The following is an 18,496-nucleotide window of genomic DNA, read 5'->3' on the forward strand; positions in this document are numbered from 1 at the left end:
TTTAGCTATTTTTGTGGTTACCATGGAGATTACATTAGCATCCTAAAATTATAACACTCTGATTTGAATTTACACTACATTCACTTCAGTAACAACAACAACAAAAAAAAAAAAAAACACTGCTCCTTTTGTTAGAGTAGGTACATAGAAAGACATGAGTGGGAGGATGAAGGACTCACTCCCTCTTGAGTGACAAACTATCACTCCTTCTTGGGTGACAGAAAACTCCACCCATAGCTACCTCCTTCAGATACTACCTTCTTCAAACTAAAGAAACCCCATGTTTCAGCTTAAGGAACCTTCCATCTTTGGAGCACGCTCAGAACACTGATGCACTGTTAAAATTTGTATCTAAACAGATTTTAAATTCTAAAACAAAAAAAAATAGAATCCTGCTTATTTCACTCTCTTCAAGCCACATCTACACATAAGCATCACCATCTTTTCAGTCTGCACATAATCTAAGTGAAATCTAAGTGATATTTGCCAGGAGCAGGTGAAATATGCATGTGATGCCTTTGGTAAGGGTTTTAGATAAGCTGACAGTGTCTTCTGAATCCAAAATTCAGACACAGGGCCTGACAAGATTTGAAAAGGATCATATGAAAACTAGACTGCATTATAAATTTAATGCATTACCTTACTGAAAAATATTTAATCAAGACTGTCCTCCGAAAATTAAGCCACATGGTAACTCACATACATACTGAAACAGTGGAGAGAAAATGGCATGACCATTGAATGAGTTATTATCAACTTTAATTCTTTACATGTTTTAATTATGACAACATTTTTTAAAATGTCCTACAATGAGATCAGTTCATTTTTCTTTACATTTAATGTAAATATCAACTTTGATCCCCTATCAACATCAGACAAGGGCATACTTCATAGGTTTCATAATCAGATTTTAAAATAATCTCATGTAATAAAAATAAATCAAAATAATAAATAAAATATTAAAAAATACAAATATACAGTAGAAAATACAAAATGTAATTTATTCATCCTAATTAGCAAATGATTAGCTCCAAAGACATAATTTTAACCTTGTGGCTTAAAACAATTTCATTTTTTGCCTGTTACTCTTTCTGATCATATATTAAAGTATCTTCTGCATTTTATCTGTATTTAATTGATCATTTTTTTGTACATTTGTTTTCTTGAGAACCATATTTTTTTCTCCATGCTGATTGAAGCTCTGTAATATAAAATGTCATTCATATATTTGAGTAATATCGATCCCGGTTTTGAAAGTCTCTATGAGCATATCTTGCATATTTCTCATTATGTGGGATCCTTCCAAAAGGTTCATGGTCATTGAAGCAAGATTCAAAAACTTCATCAACAGCCTTCTCAGCTACTTCTTTGCTGATATTCCTAACAGCCAGGATAGAAAGAATTGCTCTGTCTCGCACACAAGTCTAAGGAAAAAGAAAAGTATGTGGCCTTCATTTTATGTGAAATTTAATCATGAAATATCAATTTATATAATGTCTGAACCACAATTAAAATTAATTTACTCACATATTACTTTATTAATTTGTCATTCAAAAGAAGAAAACACAGAAATGTAATTCAAATTATGGAAAATGTTTAGCCCGACTTAAAATCTTCTAGGCATAAGACAGACCTTGATGTTCTCATGTTTTCCAATAATATAAGCAGATGTCATTCTCTGAAGTTTTAGGCAACGTGTGCTAAATGGTAATTCCCAATTTTCAAAATCATACACATAAAAAAAAATGTCTACAAGCAAGGTCCTAATTGATTTCCATAAAATTTAATTACATTTAAAATATACTTCACATCTTCACCTCTCTTCCTTCTCAGTTGACCAATGCTAGCTAACTTTTCCTTCAAGAAGGGCACTCTCTTCCCTGGCTGCAATAGAAAATCACACACATATACATCCAAACTTGGAAAGTGCCTTAATTTTTAGACAGAAACAAAAATTAAACAAAACATTTTTCCCTGACTGTTCTTTGCATAAGTATTAAAGTTCTAGTCCCAAGAAAATAATTTACCTAATGTTACACAGTAAGTGACTGGAATTTTTCAACCTTCTAACTTAAATATTTTAAGAAATATAAGAGCCTGCTGTTCCAGTTCTTGGAGAGCTTTTAATTCACCTTTTTCTACTCCTGTCCAAAACTAAAAGAATAGCTTTGGATCATTTCCTAAAAAAATAATCAAAACATGATTTGATGGCTGTGCATCATGACAATCACCAATTTTCTCTGTGTTTTCCCAGTTCTAATTTAACTTGGTCTACATGCTTAAACTGGAATTAGCACTGGAATATAAACCAGTGCTTCTCAACCCAAGTTACACCAAACACTGATTTGTTTGTTTGTTTTTGTTATTGATGATGTTTTGGTGTTACTGGGGATTGAACTGAGAGACACTTTACTAGTGAACTACATCCCCAGCCCTTTTTATTTTTTATACTGAGACAGTGTCTCACTAAGTTGCCCAGGCTGGCTTCAAACTTGGAATCCTTTTGCCTCAACCTCTCAAGTAATTAGGATTACAGGCCTGTGCCACTGCATCCAGCAAACGCTGATTTTAAAAATAAATGCCATGCATAAAAGAACAAGAAAACAAACGAACCATATGAAGCTACAACAGCAATTGCCAGAGAGGGAAATTTCTCTTTCTAGAGGAAAAAAAAAAGAACTAAAAATCTGACTCCTTCCAGGCATGGTGGTGCACGCCTGTAATCCCAGCAGCTTGGGAGGCTGAGGGAGGAGGATTCAGGAGTAGAATGCCAGCCTCAGCAATGGCAAGGTGCTAAGCAACTCAGTGAGACCCTGTCTCTAAATAAAATACAAATACGGCAAGGATGCAGCTCAGTTATCAAGTGCCCCTGAGTTCAATCCCCAGAACCAAAAGAAAAAAAAAATCTGTCTCCTGAAGCCAAATGGTTGGAAGACACAAATGTAAACCACAATTTAGCTTTACTTCTTTCTACATGTAATAAATTTCTATCAAAATAAAAGTATAACTGTGCAATCTTACAGTCAGTTACAGGACCTACTGTTTCCATTTCTTGGGTTCAGAAGCAGAGATTCCATTCTCCCTCAACTAGGGTCTACTACTTCCACTTGTCTCCCAACCTGTTGCTAGTTTTACTTATTTTCTGTTTATTTTCTTTTATTCAATGGTAAAAAGTGGGAGAGACTTCTCTTTCAAAGACCGTGGACCCAGAGCTCATGCTTTAATCACATTATCTTCTTATTAGTTCTAGGATATGCTAATGTACACCCTGCTTCCATTCTCTCCACTGACAGTGACACAGAGAATTTGCCAGGGAAGTGGGTAAGAGACATGTGGTGCATGACCAGTTAGTAGGTACACTGGGTTGACTTGGCACTGACTGGAAGCCTAATGGTCCAATCAATCCATTCAGAATAACTGCTCTCTCCAAGCATCAGGCTTGTCTTCCAGCTCACTGAGTTCACAATTTCTATTAATAATTCGCCATGACTTTCCACCCCTCCACCCCAGAGTTGAGTTGCTCTTTCCTCTGGAAACCAAAGGCCTCTCTGTCATTTCAAGCCTATCCGCCTTATATCTGGTTGAAACTGCTATCCTGATGAGTCTAACTTCACAAATCAGCCCAACAAGCTCTTCTCACAGAAAACCTCTAACCAGTCTTTCTCCCCAGCATGGACACAGCCTTGAGAGCTGTGGGCAGAACTTCTCACCTCCATTATCAATCCTTGAGCTCTATACTGCCTCGTCACACGATTTTAAAAATAGACTTTCCCTAGATCCCCTATCATGACATTTCTCCAGGGCCTTGACTTAACTATCAGGGGCACTGATCCTTACCCATGCAGTCTGTTCTGAAAGGAATTACAATTTGTCTCCAGAATACTGTGTTAGCTTCCAAATGTAAGTGCAGGACTTTAGAATGAAAGACAGGCTGTGGTTTCCTTCTATTCTTCATCTACCCCCATCCAAAAGTATCCTAGAGGCAAAAGCAAAGCCCTTTTCACTACCAATATCTCCTAGACACATAGTTTGTTGTAATTGTAAAGCAGAAGTAAATTCCATCTACTCAGTTAAATGGGCTTTTCAATAAGGAGTTCTTTCAAATTTCAAATACTAAATGCACTTCATTTTTTCATTCATTATTTCCAATCCTAATACTCTTGAGGGTAGGTGATTTCATGTTAGTTTTTACCTGATGGTGTTGTTTTAATCCAAACCGTAACCTGAATATTTCATTTACAAGTGAACAGTCCCCACTAAGGTTAGCAGCTCGAACCTATCACAAAGAAAAAAGGCAAACAAAAAGAAAATAAATGCTCATGCCCTGTGTTTTTATGATAGCAAACAATTTTTTAAAACTGAGAAAGAATATAAAATTAGCATGTTTTTCTAGGAATAGAGTTAAATCTTTCTTTTAAAGAATTTTCTTTATTAACAACAAAAGCACACATTTGTGTCCTATAGTAGACAACACCAAATACACTGAGGTTGGAGAAAAGTTCATTCGCTTACCAAAGGGAATTTTCTAAATTTTACCCCATAGCCTTAAGACAAAACTAATTTTTTTAAACCAAAAGTCAAAGAGTTGGACCTCAAAGTTAAAGTCCATATCTCTACAAGATATAAGCACTTCTAGAAACTACCAAAAGGACTTCAAGAGAGTATTTTGATCTACGAACCAAATTGCAAAGTGAGCTCAAAACTGGACACACTGGTATCTAAGACACTTTGGGCATAGGACTCCTCCCAGCCCCAGTCCACATGGGGGAAAACTCTCAGACTTTCCCTAGATCCCCTATCATGACATTTCTCCAGGGCCTTGACTTAACTATGAAAGATTAATACAAAGAATTAAAAACATTCTTTATACAAAAAACCAAGAACATTCAAAAGCAGTCATGCTATGAAAATGACAGACTGCAGTTAGAACATATTTTCTAATTTGCTACATTTCAATAGTTTTTTTTTTTTTAAAGTCTTGGAACTACCCACATAGGTTCCACACCCTCTGGCAACATTTTTGCTAATTCATTGCAAAGAGAATGGCTTCATTCCCCAAGGAGCTTAACACACTTAACTAGCTAATAGGCATTAAATGCCCAAGATAGAGAGCTATTTAAAAACTCAGGTTTCAATCTACTCTCCAAATAATATGAATTATATATAATTAGATGCAGTGGGGTCACTTATTAATTTCATGGGAAAGAAAAATAATCTAAGTTGTAAAGTGTAAACTTGAGATTTATATGAGTTTTTTTTTAATTTTTCATTGCAATGCTCTCTTCAGTTAATAAAATAGCAGTATGGAATACACATCTCTCTAGGAACATATGTGTGTATACATGTGAAAGGAATCCAAAGTGCTTATGAATAAATACATTTTATGTTAGACTAAATGTTTTATTCTAGGTCAAGCAAGGACTTTACCTATGGAAGACAACACGGCAAACTAATTAAGAACCCTGGTTGAAACGCTGCCTCTGCCACTTCCTAACCACGAATCTAAACAAATGCTTCATTTCCACTTATGTAAAGCAAGGATAATAAGAATATCTTCCTTGATAGGTTGTTGCGAAGATTAAATAAGAATCCATTCAAACAGACTAGTGTTTGGCATGTAGCCCTCAGTAAATGTTAAATATTATATTTTTTTAATGTTATATAACTTATTCCATAGGAAAAAATGGTTTATTGTTATAATTAAAGTCAGTCATCATTATTATTGGGCCTTAAAAGTTATATTTAATATCACTTTAAAATATACTTAGAATTTCTCTAGTTGTACCTCAAAAATTATAGTTATTAGTTAAATATAGATTATATGTATATTCTATATATAAATATAGAAATTCAAGACTAAAGTAGAACTGTGACAATAAGAAAAGCAGTAAGTTTAAGCAAATTATACTGAATAAAATGTAAAGCACAGAGTATTCTGGGGAAAAAATGTGTCTTCTTCAGTGAAACTCACCTCTGAGCAGGCCAAATGCCTGACATTAGTGAACCAGTGGACATGAGCACGACAATGATCAAATGCGTGAATGAGCTCGTGGGTGACCACTCTGCTCATGTGGGCCTGGTTACGGATGTTATTCTGGCACAAAACAATCTAGAAGACACCAAAATAAAAGAAGTTCACGTATTTCTAAAATCTGCTTTCGTTCCACAGATTCTACCTTACCTCCCACATGATCCTGTGAACTCACCTGCTTGGAATGCCTCTGGCTACTCTTCTTCACCAACCCCACACCTGCTCCTTGTCAAGTCCCAGTCCTCAACGTGCATGCTCTATTAGCCTTCCCTATAACTATTTTCTCCCTTCTTCTTTCTCAGGATCACAATGGCACTTGGGTCAAGGACATTTATTCCCGTAAGAGTCCTCACTGAGCTATCTTGTATTTCATAGCTCTGTGGTTACGACTGGACTTTGGAATGAAAGAGACAGATTCAAATTCCAACTCCAGTCCTTGCTAACTTGGTAAACTGGGGCAAATTTATTCAACTATAAAAAGGAGATCATTTACAGTACCTGCCTCATTGAATTGTGAGAATTAAACAAGAATATATCTAAAATAGTTTTAGCACATTTCTGAACAATAAATGAACACTGTTGTCCTCATTCTATTAGAATAAGAAAAAAATGCCAGGAAAAATTCCCAAAAAGATCTTCACAAATAGCACGCTGAGCAGGACTCTGTAAGAATAAGACACAAGAGAGCCAATAATGACACACCATTTATTGTGCACTTCCTAAATACTAGACACTAGTATATGTACCAGAAATTTTATATATTCATTTAAAATTTATTTATTCAATTTATTTATTAAGACCTAATAGTAGGGGCTGGGGATGTGGCTCAAGCCGTAGCGCGCTCGCCTGACATGCGTTCGGCCTGGGTTCGATCCTCAGCACCACATACAAACAAAGATGTTGTGTCTGCCAAAAACTAAAAAATAAATATTAAAATTCTCTCTCTCTCACTCTCTCTTTAAAAAAAAATAAATCTTTAAAAAAAAAAAAGACCTAATAGTAGATTCGCAGTCTACTAATACACAGAAATTAATAAATACTTACCAAAATGTTTAAAAACATGAATGACAATTTGTCATCAAGAAAAACTCAGGTTGTTCTGAGAACATACAGTAAGAAAGAACATACGGTGATCTAGTCTGTTTAAAGGCACAGAATATTTGAAAACTGAAAGCAGGGCAAAGAGCTGAAGCCCAGAGTCTGGCATGGCAGGCCTGAGATGAGGCTGGTGAGGAAGGCAGAGATCAAAAGACTTCCCTGTCTTATCTTGAGAACAATGGGAAGCCACTGAGGGGGAGAGCTGACATAGACCACTGCTTTTGTTTTATGTTGTTTTTATCCTTTTTACTATACTTGGATGAAGCAGCAGAAGATGACAAAACTGGATGCAGAGAAATTACTTCTAGGCTAATGAAATATTCTAGGCAAGAGTCAGAGAATGGGGTACTTGAGTTAGAATGGTAAGACTAAAAGAGGAATTTAGGAGGCAAACTGGACAAAATTTGGTGATGGGTAGAAGATGAGGAAGGAATAAAAAGTATCCATATATTTCTGGCTTAAGTAATAAGATGGATGGTAGAACCATTCACTGAAATATGAAAAGCTAAAAGACCAAACAAATGAAATATGCAAAATTTTAAAAATTAGGTTGGTTGGTGACAAAGAATGCAAAAATCATGAATTTGGACTTGGACATGTCAGGTCTAATTTGCCTTTAAGACATCCAAGGAGAGGTGTTCAATGGGCACTTAGATACATGAATGTGGAGTTCAAAAGAGATTTTAACCTAGAAAAATTAATGAGATACCGTTGGCAGAATACAGAGTAAGAAAAAGTAAGTACACAAAGGATAAAAGGACTTCAATAGTTAATGACTAGAAGAAGAGTTTCGTATCAAAGGAGTAACCAAAGAGTATTATGTATATGAAACCCTGAGAAGAAAGTATTTGACATGACCAGCTAAAGTCCAGTGTATATATATTCCAAGACCCATAAATTCTTCTCTAAGTCTTGTATCTTGGAGAAACTCTTGCAGATGTGCATTAGGACAGAAGGTAAAAATGTTCATAGCAGCATCATTCATAACAACAAAACTGGAAACAATCAATATTAGGATAAACTGTAACACTCACACAGTGGAATACTATATAAAAGTGACTTAAAACTAACATTGAAACACTAAATGCTCACTATGGGCCACGCACCATGATAAGCAACTTTACTAGAGATATTTAATTCTCAAAAATCATTCTATAAGATAGATATAATAATTACCCATATTTTACAGATAATAAAATAAACCAGAGAGGTTTATTTAGCGTGGAAGAATCTCACAATGTTAAACTAAAGGATTGATTTACAGAAGACAATCTACTGTAAGATTTCATAAAGCTGGGTGTGGTGGCACATGCCTTAAATCCCAGCAACTCAGAAGGCTGAGGCAAGAGGACCACAAGTTCCTTACCCTGAGTTTTGGAAATCACTATTTTTCTGAGTGTTTTACCATGTACATATACCGTCTCAGCAACTTACCCAAAATCTGTTTCAAAAATCAAAGTGCCAGGGGTGTAGCCTTGGTAGTAAGAACACCCCTGGTTTCAAACACCAGTACTGGGGGGAAAAAAAAAAACTACAAAGTATTACATAGAACTCAAAGCATTCTAGATACAAAGCACAAAAGCAGCATCTAGAACAGTACATTTCTAATCTGTATATGTACATGGTAAAACACTCAGAAAAGTAATGATTTCCAAAACTCAGGGTAAGGAATAAAGGGATGTGGTTAAAGATGAGCACACAGGCTTCTAAAATCCTGGTGATGTCCCGCTTCTCAAATTTGAGTTGCAGTTGTACAGCTGTTTCTTTTATTAATGAAAGTGGACATACAGGTTTTTTACTCTTCTGTATGAATGAAAAACTTAATTTAAAAAACAAAAAGGGAAGCTGGGTGTGGCAGCCTGTGCCTATAATCCCCAGTGGCTGGGAAGGCTGAGGCAGGAGGGTCGCAAGTTCAAAGCCATCCTCAGCAATTTAGTGAGGTCCTAAGCAACTTAGTGAGACCTGCCTCAAAATTTAAAAATAAAAAGGGCTGGGGATGTTGCTCAGTGGTTAAGTACCCCTGGGTTCAACCCCTGGTACAAAAAAAAAAAAAAAAAGTTAATGTGAAAGTTCAAAAGGTCCACACTATTTAACCCCCAGAGTGAAGCAACAGATGAACTCACAAAGAGCCATTTTGAAACTTGTCAGTATTGTGAATACCAAATTACAAATGAGAAAACTGAGAATAAGAAAAAACTTGCCCAAGAACAATAAAAATAACTTGCCAAAACCCAAAATTCTCACCCTTGAACTATTCTGCCTTTTCCCACGATTACTATACAACAATTACAAATAACCAAAATACATATGAAATTCACCAGCAAAACAGTTAAGTGTAGTTAAATGAGGATTATAGATACAATTGGAAATAGTTACTTTTATAACACCTTTACCTACAATCATCACATGACATAACCCATTTACCACCTTCAAGACTCTGTCAAAACTCTTCAAGGACTTAAAACTAACAATGAAACATTAAATACTCACTATGAGCCAGGCACCATGAAAAGCAACTTTAAGAAAACTTACTTCGGATCAGAAACTTCCATAGGTAGTTATCACTTCTCACCATGTTAAGGTGTAACCCTTTTACTTAGCTCACCATTCTTTCCAATTCTATTTCCCCTTTCTCCCCACACCCACGTTCCTGCCTTCCACCTAAACTAGACCACATGCTATTGCCCAACATGCCTGCTGATTTCACAGCACACCACTTATGCTCAGGCTACTACGACTCTGAGTCTTTGCCCCTGAAGAAGCTTTATATCCTGTAGCAATCCCTTGGTATTTTTCAGCCAATCACATCACTTTCCATTGTGGTACCAAGTGCTGCAGCCTGGATCTGAAATGTCCCTCAAGGGCCCACGTGTTGAAGGTTTGGTTCTAACCTGATGTACTATTGGGAGGTGGTGGAACCTTTAGGATATGTGGCATGGGGGAAAGAAGTTAAGTCTTTGTGACTGTGCACCTGAACAGGATATTGGGATCCTGACCCTTCACTGTCTCTCTTTCTTACTTCCACTCCACCATGAGATGAGCATTTTCCTGTCATGCACTCTTGCCATGATGTACTGCCTTGCCTTGCCATAAATCCAAAGGTATGGGGAGCCAAGCAAGTATGGACTAAAACTTCTGAAACTGTGAACCAAATAACCCTTTCCTTCTTATAAGATGATTGTCTCAGGTATTTATCATAGTGATGGAAAGCTGACTAACACAGCAGGCCTACCTGAAATAGTTGAATCTGCCTAAAATTTTATAATCATCTCTTTGTGTCTTATCTCTTCTGAGAGAATATAAGCTCCTTAAGAGGAAGGACCATGACTTAAACTTTTTTTAAAAACCTACACAAAATCTATGAAACAGAATATCCAGAATGTAGAAAGTGCTCAGAAAAATATCATAAGAAAGGATTAAAGGAGAGAAAACAAAGATACCAACCTGAGATGTTGAAGCATCAAAACCTCCACTAACATTTCCATTACAATCTTCACAAGAAAAGTGTCTTTCTTTGTTTACAGCACTAAAAGGCAAGAACAGATAAAAGAGAAGTTTATATGTGGGAAATAGCCCTGGACCAGAAGTTTGGAGAAACCTCCAAAATACAGGAAATCCCCTCTGCTACCAACAGATGTGAAACCTTGGGAAAGCAATTTAATACCTACAGAACTCAATTTTCTCACCTGTAAAATAGGGAGATTATCTCTGCCAAACTGATCCTCATTCAAATTCTATGTGATTCCATAAAGCATTTGGTTGACTGAATTGGATAGTGTGATACGTGATGTATTTCCTATTTTAATATAAAATATTATAATATAAAATAAAGAAAGTAAACCTTTTCACTTTAAAAAAAAAAAGACTATTGGAAATATGCTGAAGTTCCTGCCTTTGGTTGGAATGTTAAGTGGAAGTCAGAAGTTACTTCTTCTAATCCCCTCAAAGTTAAACCTATAAAAGACTCCTACATAACACTCTGAACACTCTGTCCTCCATTAAGGACAATGCCTAGGCTGGTGGAATGAAAAGGCCAGAAAGATTACTAACAAGAAAGATTTGGCTGGGTGTGGTGGCACACTCCTGTAATCCCAGCAGCTTGGGAAGCTGAGATAGGAGGATCACAAGTTCAAACCAGCCTCAGCAACTCAGCAAGATTCTGTCTCTAAATAACAAATATTTAAAAAGGGTTGGGGATGTGGCTCATAATTGAACATCTCTGGGTTCAATCCTTAGTACCAAAGAAAGAATGAAAGATTTGAACGTTGTATTTACTAAATCTCCAAGGTGAATAATAGAGCCAGAGACTGAGTTAGGTTAAAAAACAGCTGAAGAGCCAGGCTTGCTTTGAGAGAATACGGCAATCACTATCCATGAAAAAGTGATCTGACTTCATGATCTGAAGTCAGAAATCTGAAGTAGCTCAAAGCTTTTCGGGTTTTTTTATTTTGGCAGTCAGAATATAGAACAGCACTTTTAAAAGATTTAATTACCCAGGCACAGTGGTACATGTCTATAATCCCAGCTACTTGGGAAGCTGAGGCAAGAGGATCATGAGTTTGAGGACAACCTGGATGACAACTTGGACAACACAGTAAAACCTAGTCTCAAAATTTTTAAAAATTTTTTTAAAGTAAACAAGAATTACTTACCAACCGGAGCGCTTCATGGCATCAAGTAGAAGTTTGACATATGGATCTAAAAAGATATTGGTTCAATTAAGTATGCTAATTGGAAAAGTAGCACCAATTAAATTATCCAAATAGAAATAGATTATCAAAAAGTAATTCACAGGGCTGGGGCTGGGGCTCAGTGGTAGAGCAGTTGCCTCGCATGTGTGAAGCACTGGGTTCGATTCTCAGCACCACATAAAAATAAATAAATAAAATAAAGGTCTGACAACGATTAAAAAATATTTTTAAAAAAAAAGTAATTCACAAATCACAAGGAAATCATACCATCTGAAAATTGGCAAAAAAATGAGCATAGGAATGTGAACTTAAATTAACTTCAAAGCAAACTTTTAATTAAATAAAACACTAATACAAACATGAAGGTGGTACCACCAAGCATCTTAAACAGTGTCAAAAGTCATTTGTAGGCCAGGCATGGTGGCGCACACATGTAATCCCAGCAGCTCGGGAGGTGGAGGCAGGAGGATCGCGGGTTCAAAGCTAGCCTCAGTAATTTAGTGAGGCACTAAGCAACTCAGTGAAACCCTGTCTCTAATAAAATACAAACTAGGGCTAGGGATATGGCTCAGTGGTCGAATGCCCCTCAGTTAATCCCTGGTACCAAAAAAAAAAAAAAAGTCATTTTCCATTAAATGATCAAACATTTAGAATTACAGTGTATACCAAAAGAATGGAGGAATCTTAAGCCACATTCATAGAAAGAATCAATTGCATAATTTCCAGATATGAAGAATGACATAGCTACACTATTTCTGTGCTGACCAGACAGCACTGGTAACACAGGTCCCATTCCAAGTTCCACACTCCAAATGAGACTCACCAGTTGAAGCTCTCCCATGGGGGAAGGCAACTAAAATAGTGGGGGGCTGTGCTTGCCAAGAAGCACTAAAGGATTTGAGGGTTTGGAAAGAGAAAAAAAGAGTTAATTAGGACCACAAGAGGTTCAAGTATTGAAAGGGTGTCATGTGGAGATGATTCAGTCAATATGCTTCAAAAAGTGGCATGAGGACCAAAGTCACATGTGACAGATTTCAACTCATGAGAAAGGATTTTTCCAACAATTAAAGTTGGAAACAACAGACAAGTAGCCTGAGAGTGCCCCCCAAAACAGGTAACCTGTTCCAGGAGAGATATATAGATATCTGGACAGTGATGGCACAGAGGTTTTCCTATATGGGGGTGGGAATCCTAAATGATTCCTGAGGGCCTGTCCACTTTTAAGACTTGAGCCTGTGACTACTCCTGGAAAATACAATGAACCCAGATGCCTCTAATATACACTTTGCAAGCACGTATCTTGTCTGAGTCTAAATGTACAGGAAGGCTGGGCGGGGGGTGGGGCGGAGTAAAAATGTTTAATGCAAAAATAGGTGAGTAAAAGTAGCAAGGTATAGCTTACTGCTTTACTAACTTGGTTCTTCTCAGTGTTAACAGAAATATTACTACTAATAATAAGTATTACTAAATAAGTATATACCAGATGCCAGGCATCATATTTAAGTGATTATTCAAGCAACTAAGGGCTTTCTCTTTGGAAGGCTGAGGTGCACGGAATCATGGTCAGCACCCCAACTTCCTCACATCCTATCCCAAATTGTCCTCCACTATTTGGCTCTTCTGCTGTAAGAAAGCTACCCTTTATTCAGCTCCTAATATGCTGGCACTTTACCTTCTTCAAATCTATTCCTCACAACCCTAAAAGAGGTGTGATTATCTGTTCATCCCTTTTGTTTTTTTTTATTTTGTTTTGTTTTGTTACGAATAAGACAGGTTAAGTCACTCTTCCATACAAACTAAAAAGAAAGACCAGAATTTGAACTCATATTTAACTTTACTGCCCAGGTTCTTTCCACTATATTCCACTTGTAAATGCCTTAAAGGTAGGGAACTTACTCGTCTTTGTATTTCTTCCCACACATCCTAGGAAGCATTCAGTTCACATTTATAAAGTAAATATAATGTCATTATCATTCCCTTCCTTTCATCCTCCCATCTCCTTTGATTCGCTATATGCAAGTAATCCAAAGGCTGGAAAATCTTTGGGAAGTCTACTTTTGACTGGCCAGCTGTTTAACAGTAACCTTGCTATAGGACAAGTATGTTTAAAACTTTACTAAACCTATCTTAAGTAGACTTAGGAAGTCTATTTCAATGCAAAGGAGTTAAGAAATCTTCGCTAGTGCAATATCTCTGGGACTGAGAGACATGCCTCAGTGGGTCTCCCTATTTAATCCACAGCAGTAGTTCTTAATCTTTTTGAATCCATGAGCCTCTTTGAGAATGTGATGAAACTATGAACTTTATCCCCAAAAAACTTCATGTAGGTGTATATACACACAATTTTTCAAGGTTTCTATGCGTGGTAGCCCACCAATGCATGAAGTTAAGAAACCCTCACAATGAAGAGCAGGTTTGCAAAACTGGTTTTGCACTGCCAACAATAATCTGTATACAGGGTAAAAATGGGAGTTCATAACCCACTTGAATCAAATGTATGAAATATGATATGTCAAGAACTTTGTAATGTTTTGAACAACCAATAATAAAAAAAAATTTTTTTAAAAGAATGCCTTAATTAACGGGGCTCTTTTAAACCCCACCTCACCCTGACCATAAAGTCTCCCTGTTACTTCATAACTTATATAAGAAATCACTGAACTTGACCAAAAAGGGCAAACTCCTAGCCCAACTTTTTGTTCATCCCACAAGCAACAGTAGTGCTAAACGAGGCCTCAGCACCTCCTCTGATGTGGAAATTAAGGTCTGGGCCCCCGTCTCCGCCCTCAAGATGCTAGATCTTCCTAAACTCTGCGCAGAGGTGCCTGAAACCGGCAGCGACTGAGGCTGAACCAAAGCTCCCCGGCTGAGAAGGGTCCAGGCCCCTCCTCGCCCACCGGTGTCAGACACCACCCCGCAGACCCCCAGCCTCCAGGTTACTGCTCCTACTTGTTTCCACCGTCTTCAGGAGCATTTGCTGGCACTTCTGGTTATGGGTGATGAAGCTGGAAAAGAACCCTTGTTGGGGATTCCCCTGGGCCAGCCGTTCCGGGAAGACTTGGCACGAGACTTGGGGCTGCTGCAGCTGCTCCCCTGCTGCGGGGCCAGTTTGGCGCTGGTCCGGAGCTCCCGCCATGCCGCTGCAGACTTTGCAGCAGCTTCCTCCAGATCCAACTCCGGTGTGATACAGGAAAAGGTAACCTCGCTCCCACCAACCCCACGGTCCGGGCCCCTCCTCCCCAGAGCCAACCAGCAGCTAAGCAGGACGGTGGACGCTGGGCTCCAGGGTTGCTGAGCCCGGATAGGGACGCCGAGCGGGGCGTGGCTACAGCCTCTGGGCGGGGCGAGAGGCCCTACGCACGGCCAGAGGTTCGTACAGGTGGGCGGAGCTGGGACTGACTGCTGCCCTCCCAGGCAGCACTCGGGATATTCACGATTCGCAGTTGCCCCCGGTGTAGGTGGCTGGTCCCCAAAGGCACCTTTATGAAGTTTTCTGTTGCCTCCTGCCTGTCTTCCTGGCCAACACTGGTCACTAAGTCCCTTTCTGCCGCTGAAGGCCTCTACGAATCCTCCCACTCCCTACCTTGCCCAAGGAAAGGCCAGTTGCTATCTCTTGTCCACGTTTTCTGACTCCTGCGGTCCCTCTGATCCACTCTACCAAATTATGCCCAGACCATATTGAAAACAGTGCCTTTCAGGAGCGTTTGAAAATCTTGATTTTCAAACATTTGATTCCAAAGAATGATTTGTCACATCAAAAGCCTCAAGATATGGAACCCAACTCCTTTTTTTCTGGCTCATCTGGACCCATTCGTCTACCCTACTCTCTCGCCACCCCAAATAACTCTGCGATAACAAAACGCTGTTTACTTCTACCTCCAAGCCTGAACTCATCTTCTTACTCCTATTTTTAAGCCCTTTTTTTTTTAAGTCCCCATGATTTAAAGCCCAGGTCAAAACATGTCTTAGACATTAATCTAAGTTAATGTCTCCAGAACTCCCAAAGTACAAAGTACTTCATACTGTTACTGCTTTCATCACAACAAGCCAGGTTTTATCTAATTTGTGTGTTTTTCTTTTCCCGTTAAATTATTCAGCTCAGCTCACACATTTATTCAACGCCACTACAATGGTCCTGGCAGAATGGAGAGCCTGAGGAAACAACCTGGGTGTAGGAGCACACTTCCGTAATCCTAGGTATTCTGGAGACCGAGGCAGGAGGACTGCAAATAGAGGCCAGCCGGGGCAACTCTATGAGGCCCTGTGTCAAAATAAAAGGATGGGGATGTAACTCAGTAGGAAAGCACCCCATGGTAAGCTACCCAAGGTAGAAGAGAAGAGAGGGGAGGAGAAAGGAGGGAAGGAGAGAGGAGAGGATCTCCCTAAGGAAACAAAGATGAATAAAACTGGTGAAAGTGAGGAGCAGCTTAAGACTTACACAGGAAATATATCTAAATAATATAGGGTCACAAGGCCTTGAGAATTATAAACAGTGCCTTGTGTCATAGTTGCTCAGTGAATATCTAAATTTAGTGGGATGCTAACATTACTCACATTTGAAATATTATAAAAACATGAACACCGCTTATGAACAGACTTCTGAAGCTATAAGTAAAAAGAAAAAGTAGATACTGTTTATTGAGCTCACCTTGGATACATTATTTCTAATTCTCGCTACAACTCTTCAAAAATATGTAATATTATCTCTAATTTGCAGGTAAGGGTACTTCCCTTTGTAAAATAAAATAATTTATCTAGGACCACACAACCACTTTTCAATCCTGTTATAGAACAAAAACACACACATACAGAAAATTAAATCATTACAATTCAGTGTGATTAACCTGGAATATTGAAGGAAAGAGAATGTAGGGCCTAAAATGGACTACAGCTGTAAACATTTGAAATACTATTTAAAAGATTATCCAGCTACATGAATAAGCAAAACATGCAAATTAAGAGCCACTAAATTTCCCTACCAAATTAGCACTTTTCAATACTCACTGCTAAAGTAACAGAGTAAAAAATTATACCAAAATACCAGTGGTCATATAAGTATTAAAATTTTTATTATATTATTCTGAATTTTCCTCAATTCTATTATAAGCATAAAAATGTTTTTCTAATTAGTGGGGGGGGGGGGTTGGTGGTTTTGGTTTTTGTTTGTTTGCTTTGGTACTGGGGATTCAACCCAGAGGCGCTTTACCACTGAGCCATATCCCCAGCCCTTTTTATTTTTTTTAGATAGGGTTGCTTAGGGCCTAAACTGCTGAGGTTGGCCTCCAACTTGTGGTCCTCCTGCCTTAGCCTTCTGAGTCATTGGGATTACAGGCCTGAGCCACCGTGCCAGACTTGAGTGGGCTTTGGATGCCAAATGTCCAACTTCATCCACATACAGTAAAAGGACACACAGGTGGAATGAGAAGGCATCAGAGAAGAAAGTACAAATTACAAATGAGTTTAAAAGACAAAAATAATTACCACTAAGAAATGAGAGTGTGGGCAGATTTAGCTATAAAACTTTTCATTTCTCCATGGTAGCACTAAGTAAAACAAAAAAAGGACAGAAATGCTCAAATGTCCAATAAGAAGTATAATGTAAACGAGTGCCTTTTAATAAAATACGGCCATTAAAAGCTTTTCAAGTTACAAACAGTACATACAGTGTGATTGCCTTTTCAATTTTTAGTTACTATGTGCATAGTAGTGGAAAACTCCATAGTGTTTGCAGCGGTTGTCTCTAAGTTGATGAGATTTAAAGGTCTTGTGTTATGGTTTTTGTTTTGTTTTGTTGTCTTCATTTTCTTATCTGACCCCCCGCCCCCAAGTACTGGGGGATTGAACCCAGGGACTCTCTCACTGAGCTATATCCCCTGGCCATTTCTTTTTATTTCAAAATAGGTCTAGCTAAATTACACAGGCTGGCCATCCAGTTCAGCCTCCCGAGTAGCTGGGTGTACAGGAGTGCACCACCATGGCGCCAGGTGCTTGCCCTCATTTGTTTGTTTGTTTGTTTTAATATTTTAAAAATAGCTATTCAACCATGAAGTACTTTAGCAAAGTCCTATAAAAATTCTAATTACTGTTGCCAAAAGGAGAATGCTGAACAAATGATGTTTGTGGACTAAAAATTCTTTTATGGAATTCATTAGTAATATAAGACACAAAAATATTTATGATGTCGTAAAACTGCTGGAAAAAGCATGGCATATTCAGTACAATTCAGTGTTTATTTGGTCCTCATTTTCTAAAGCAAAAATAAATGCTTTTCATAGGAAATTAAGTTGTTCAATTCTATCTCATTAACAAATGAAGTTACATATAGTTTTAAAGTGTTTACCCTCTTCCAGCTTTTTAACATTTAATGCTGTTTCAACTCATTTTCAATTGACAAAAAGTGCACATATGGTGTTCGACATATTTTGAAATATATATACACTGTGGAATGGTTAAACCAAACTAATTAAAATATGCACTTTGGAATGGTTAAATCAAACTAATTAAAATATGCACTTTTTAAAATAACTAACACCTAACCCACTTATTGAGTCAACAAAATTCCGAAAGATTATTACGTTTCCTTATCTTTCCAGTCACTTTCAACGTCAGGAAAGAAAACATACCCCGCCGCCCTTCCTAAGAATACGCCACGACTCCACCTTATAATAACCCCAGC

The 18,496-nt window shown here is 37.9% G+C and overlaps 1 protein-coding gene across 3 annotated transcripts; it reads right to left on the reverse strand.

Moving 5' to 3' along the window:
- Positions 1 to 742: 742 nt before the first annotated feature.
- Atp23 (ATP23 metallopeptidase and ATP synthase assembly factor homolog) lies at positions 743 to 15,117 on the reverse strand. Of its 3 annotated transcripts, XR_007348766.1 has the most exons (7): positions 14,770 to 15,117; positions 11,782 to 11,827; positions 10,574 to 10,655; positions 5,972 to 6,109; positions 4,193 to 4,276; positions 3,838 to 3,976; positions 1,287 to 1,424 (listed from the first exon to the last, which is right to left on the reverse strand). XR_007348766.1 is itself a non-coding variant. In XM_015483073.2 (6 exons), the coding sequence occupies exons 1-6, from the start codon at positions 14,954 to 14,956 to the stop codon at positions 1,221 to 1,223; spliced, it is 741 nt and encodes a 246-aa protein (XP_015338559.1). In that variant the 5' UTR covers positions 14,957 to 15,114; the 3' UTR covers positions 743 to 1,220. The 3 variants fall into 3 exon arrangements, 2 of the variants coding, with proteins under 2 accessions (XP_015338559.1, XP_048662008.1); XM_015483073.2 differs by lacking the exon at positions 3,838 to 3,976 and having other exon boundaries at positions 743 to 1,424; positions 14,770 to 15,114; XM_048806051.1 differs by lacking the exons at positions 3,838 to 3,976; positions 14,770 to 15,117 and adding an exon at positions 6,207 to 6,694 and having other exon boundaries at positions 743 to 1,424.
- Between the last annotated feature and the right edge of the window lie 3,379 nt (positions 15,118 to 18,496).

The sequence above is a fragment of the Marmota marmota genome, unplaced genomic scaffold (genome assembly GCF_001458135.2).
Source record: "Marmota marmota marmota unplaced genomic scaffold, marMar, whole genome shotgun sequence".
NCBI lineage: Eukaryota > Metazoa > Chordata > Mammalia > Rodentia > Sciuridae > Marmota > Marmota marmota.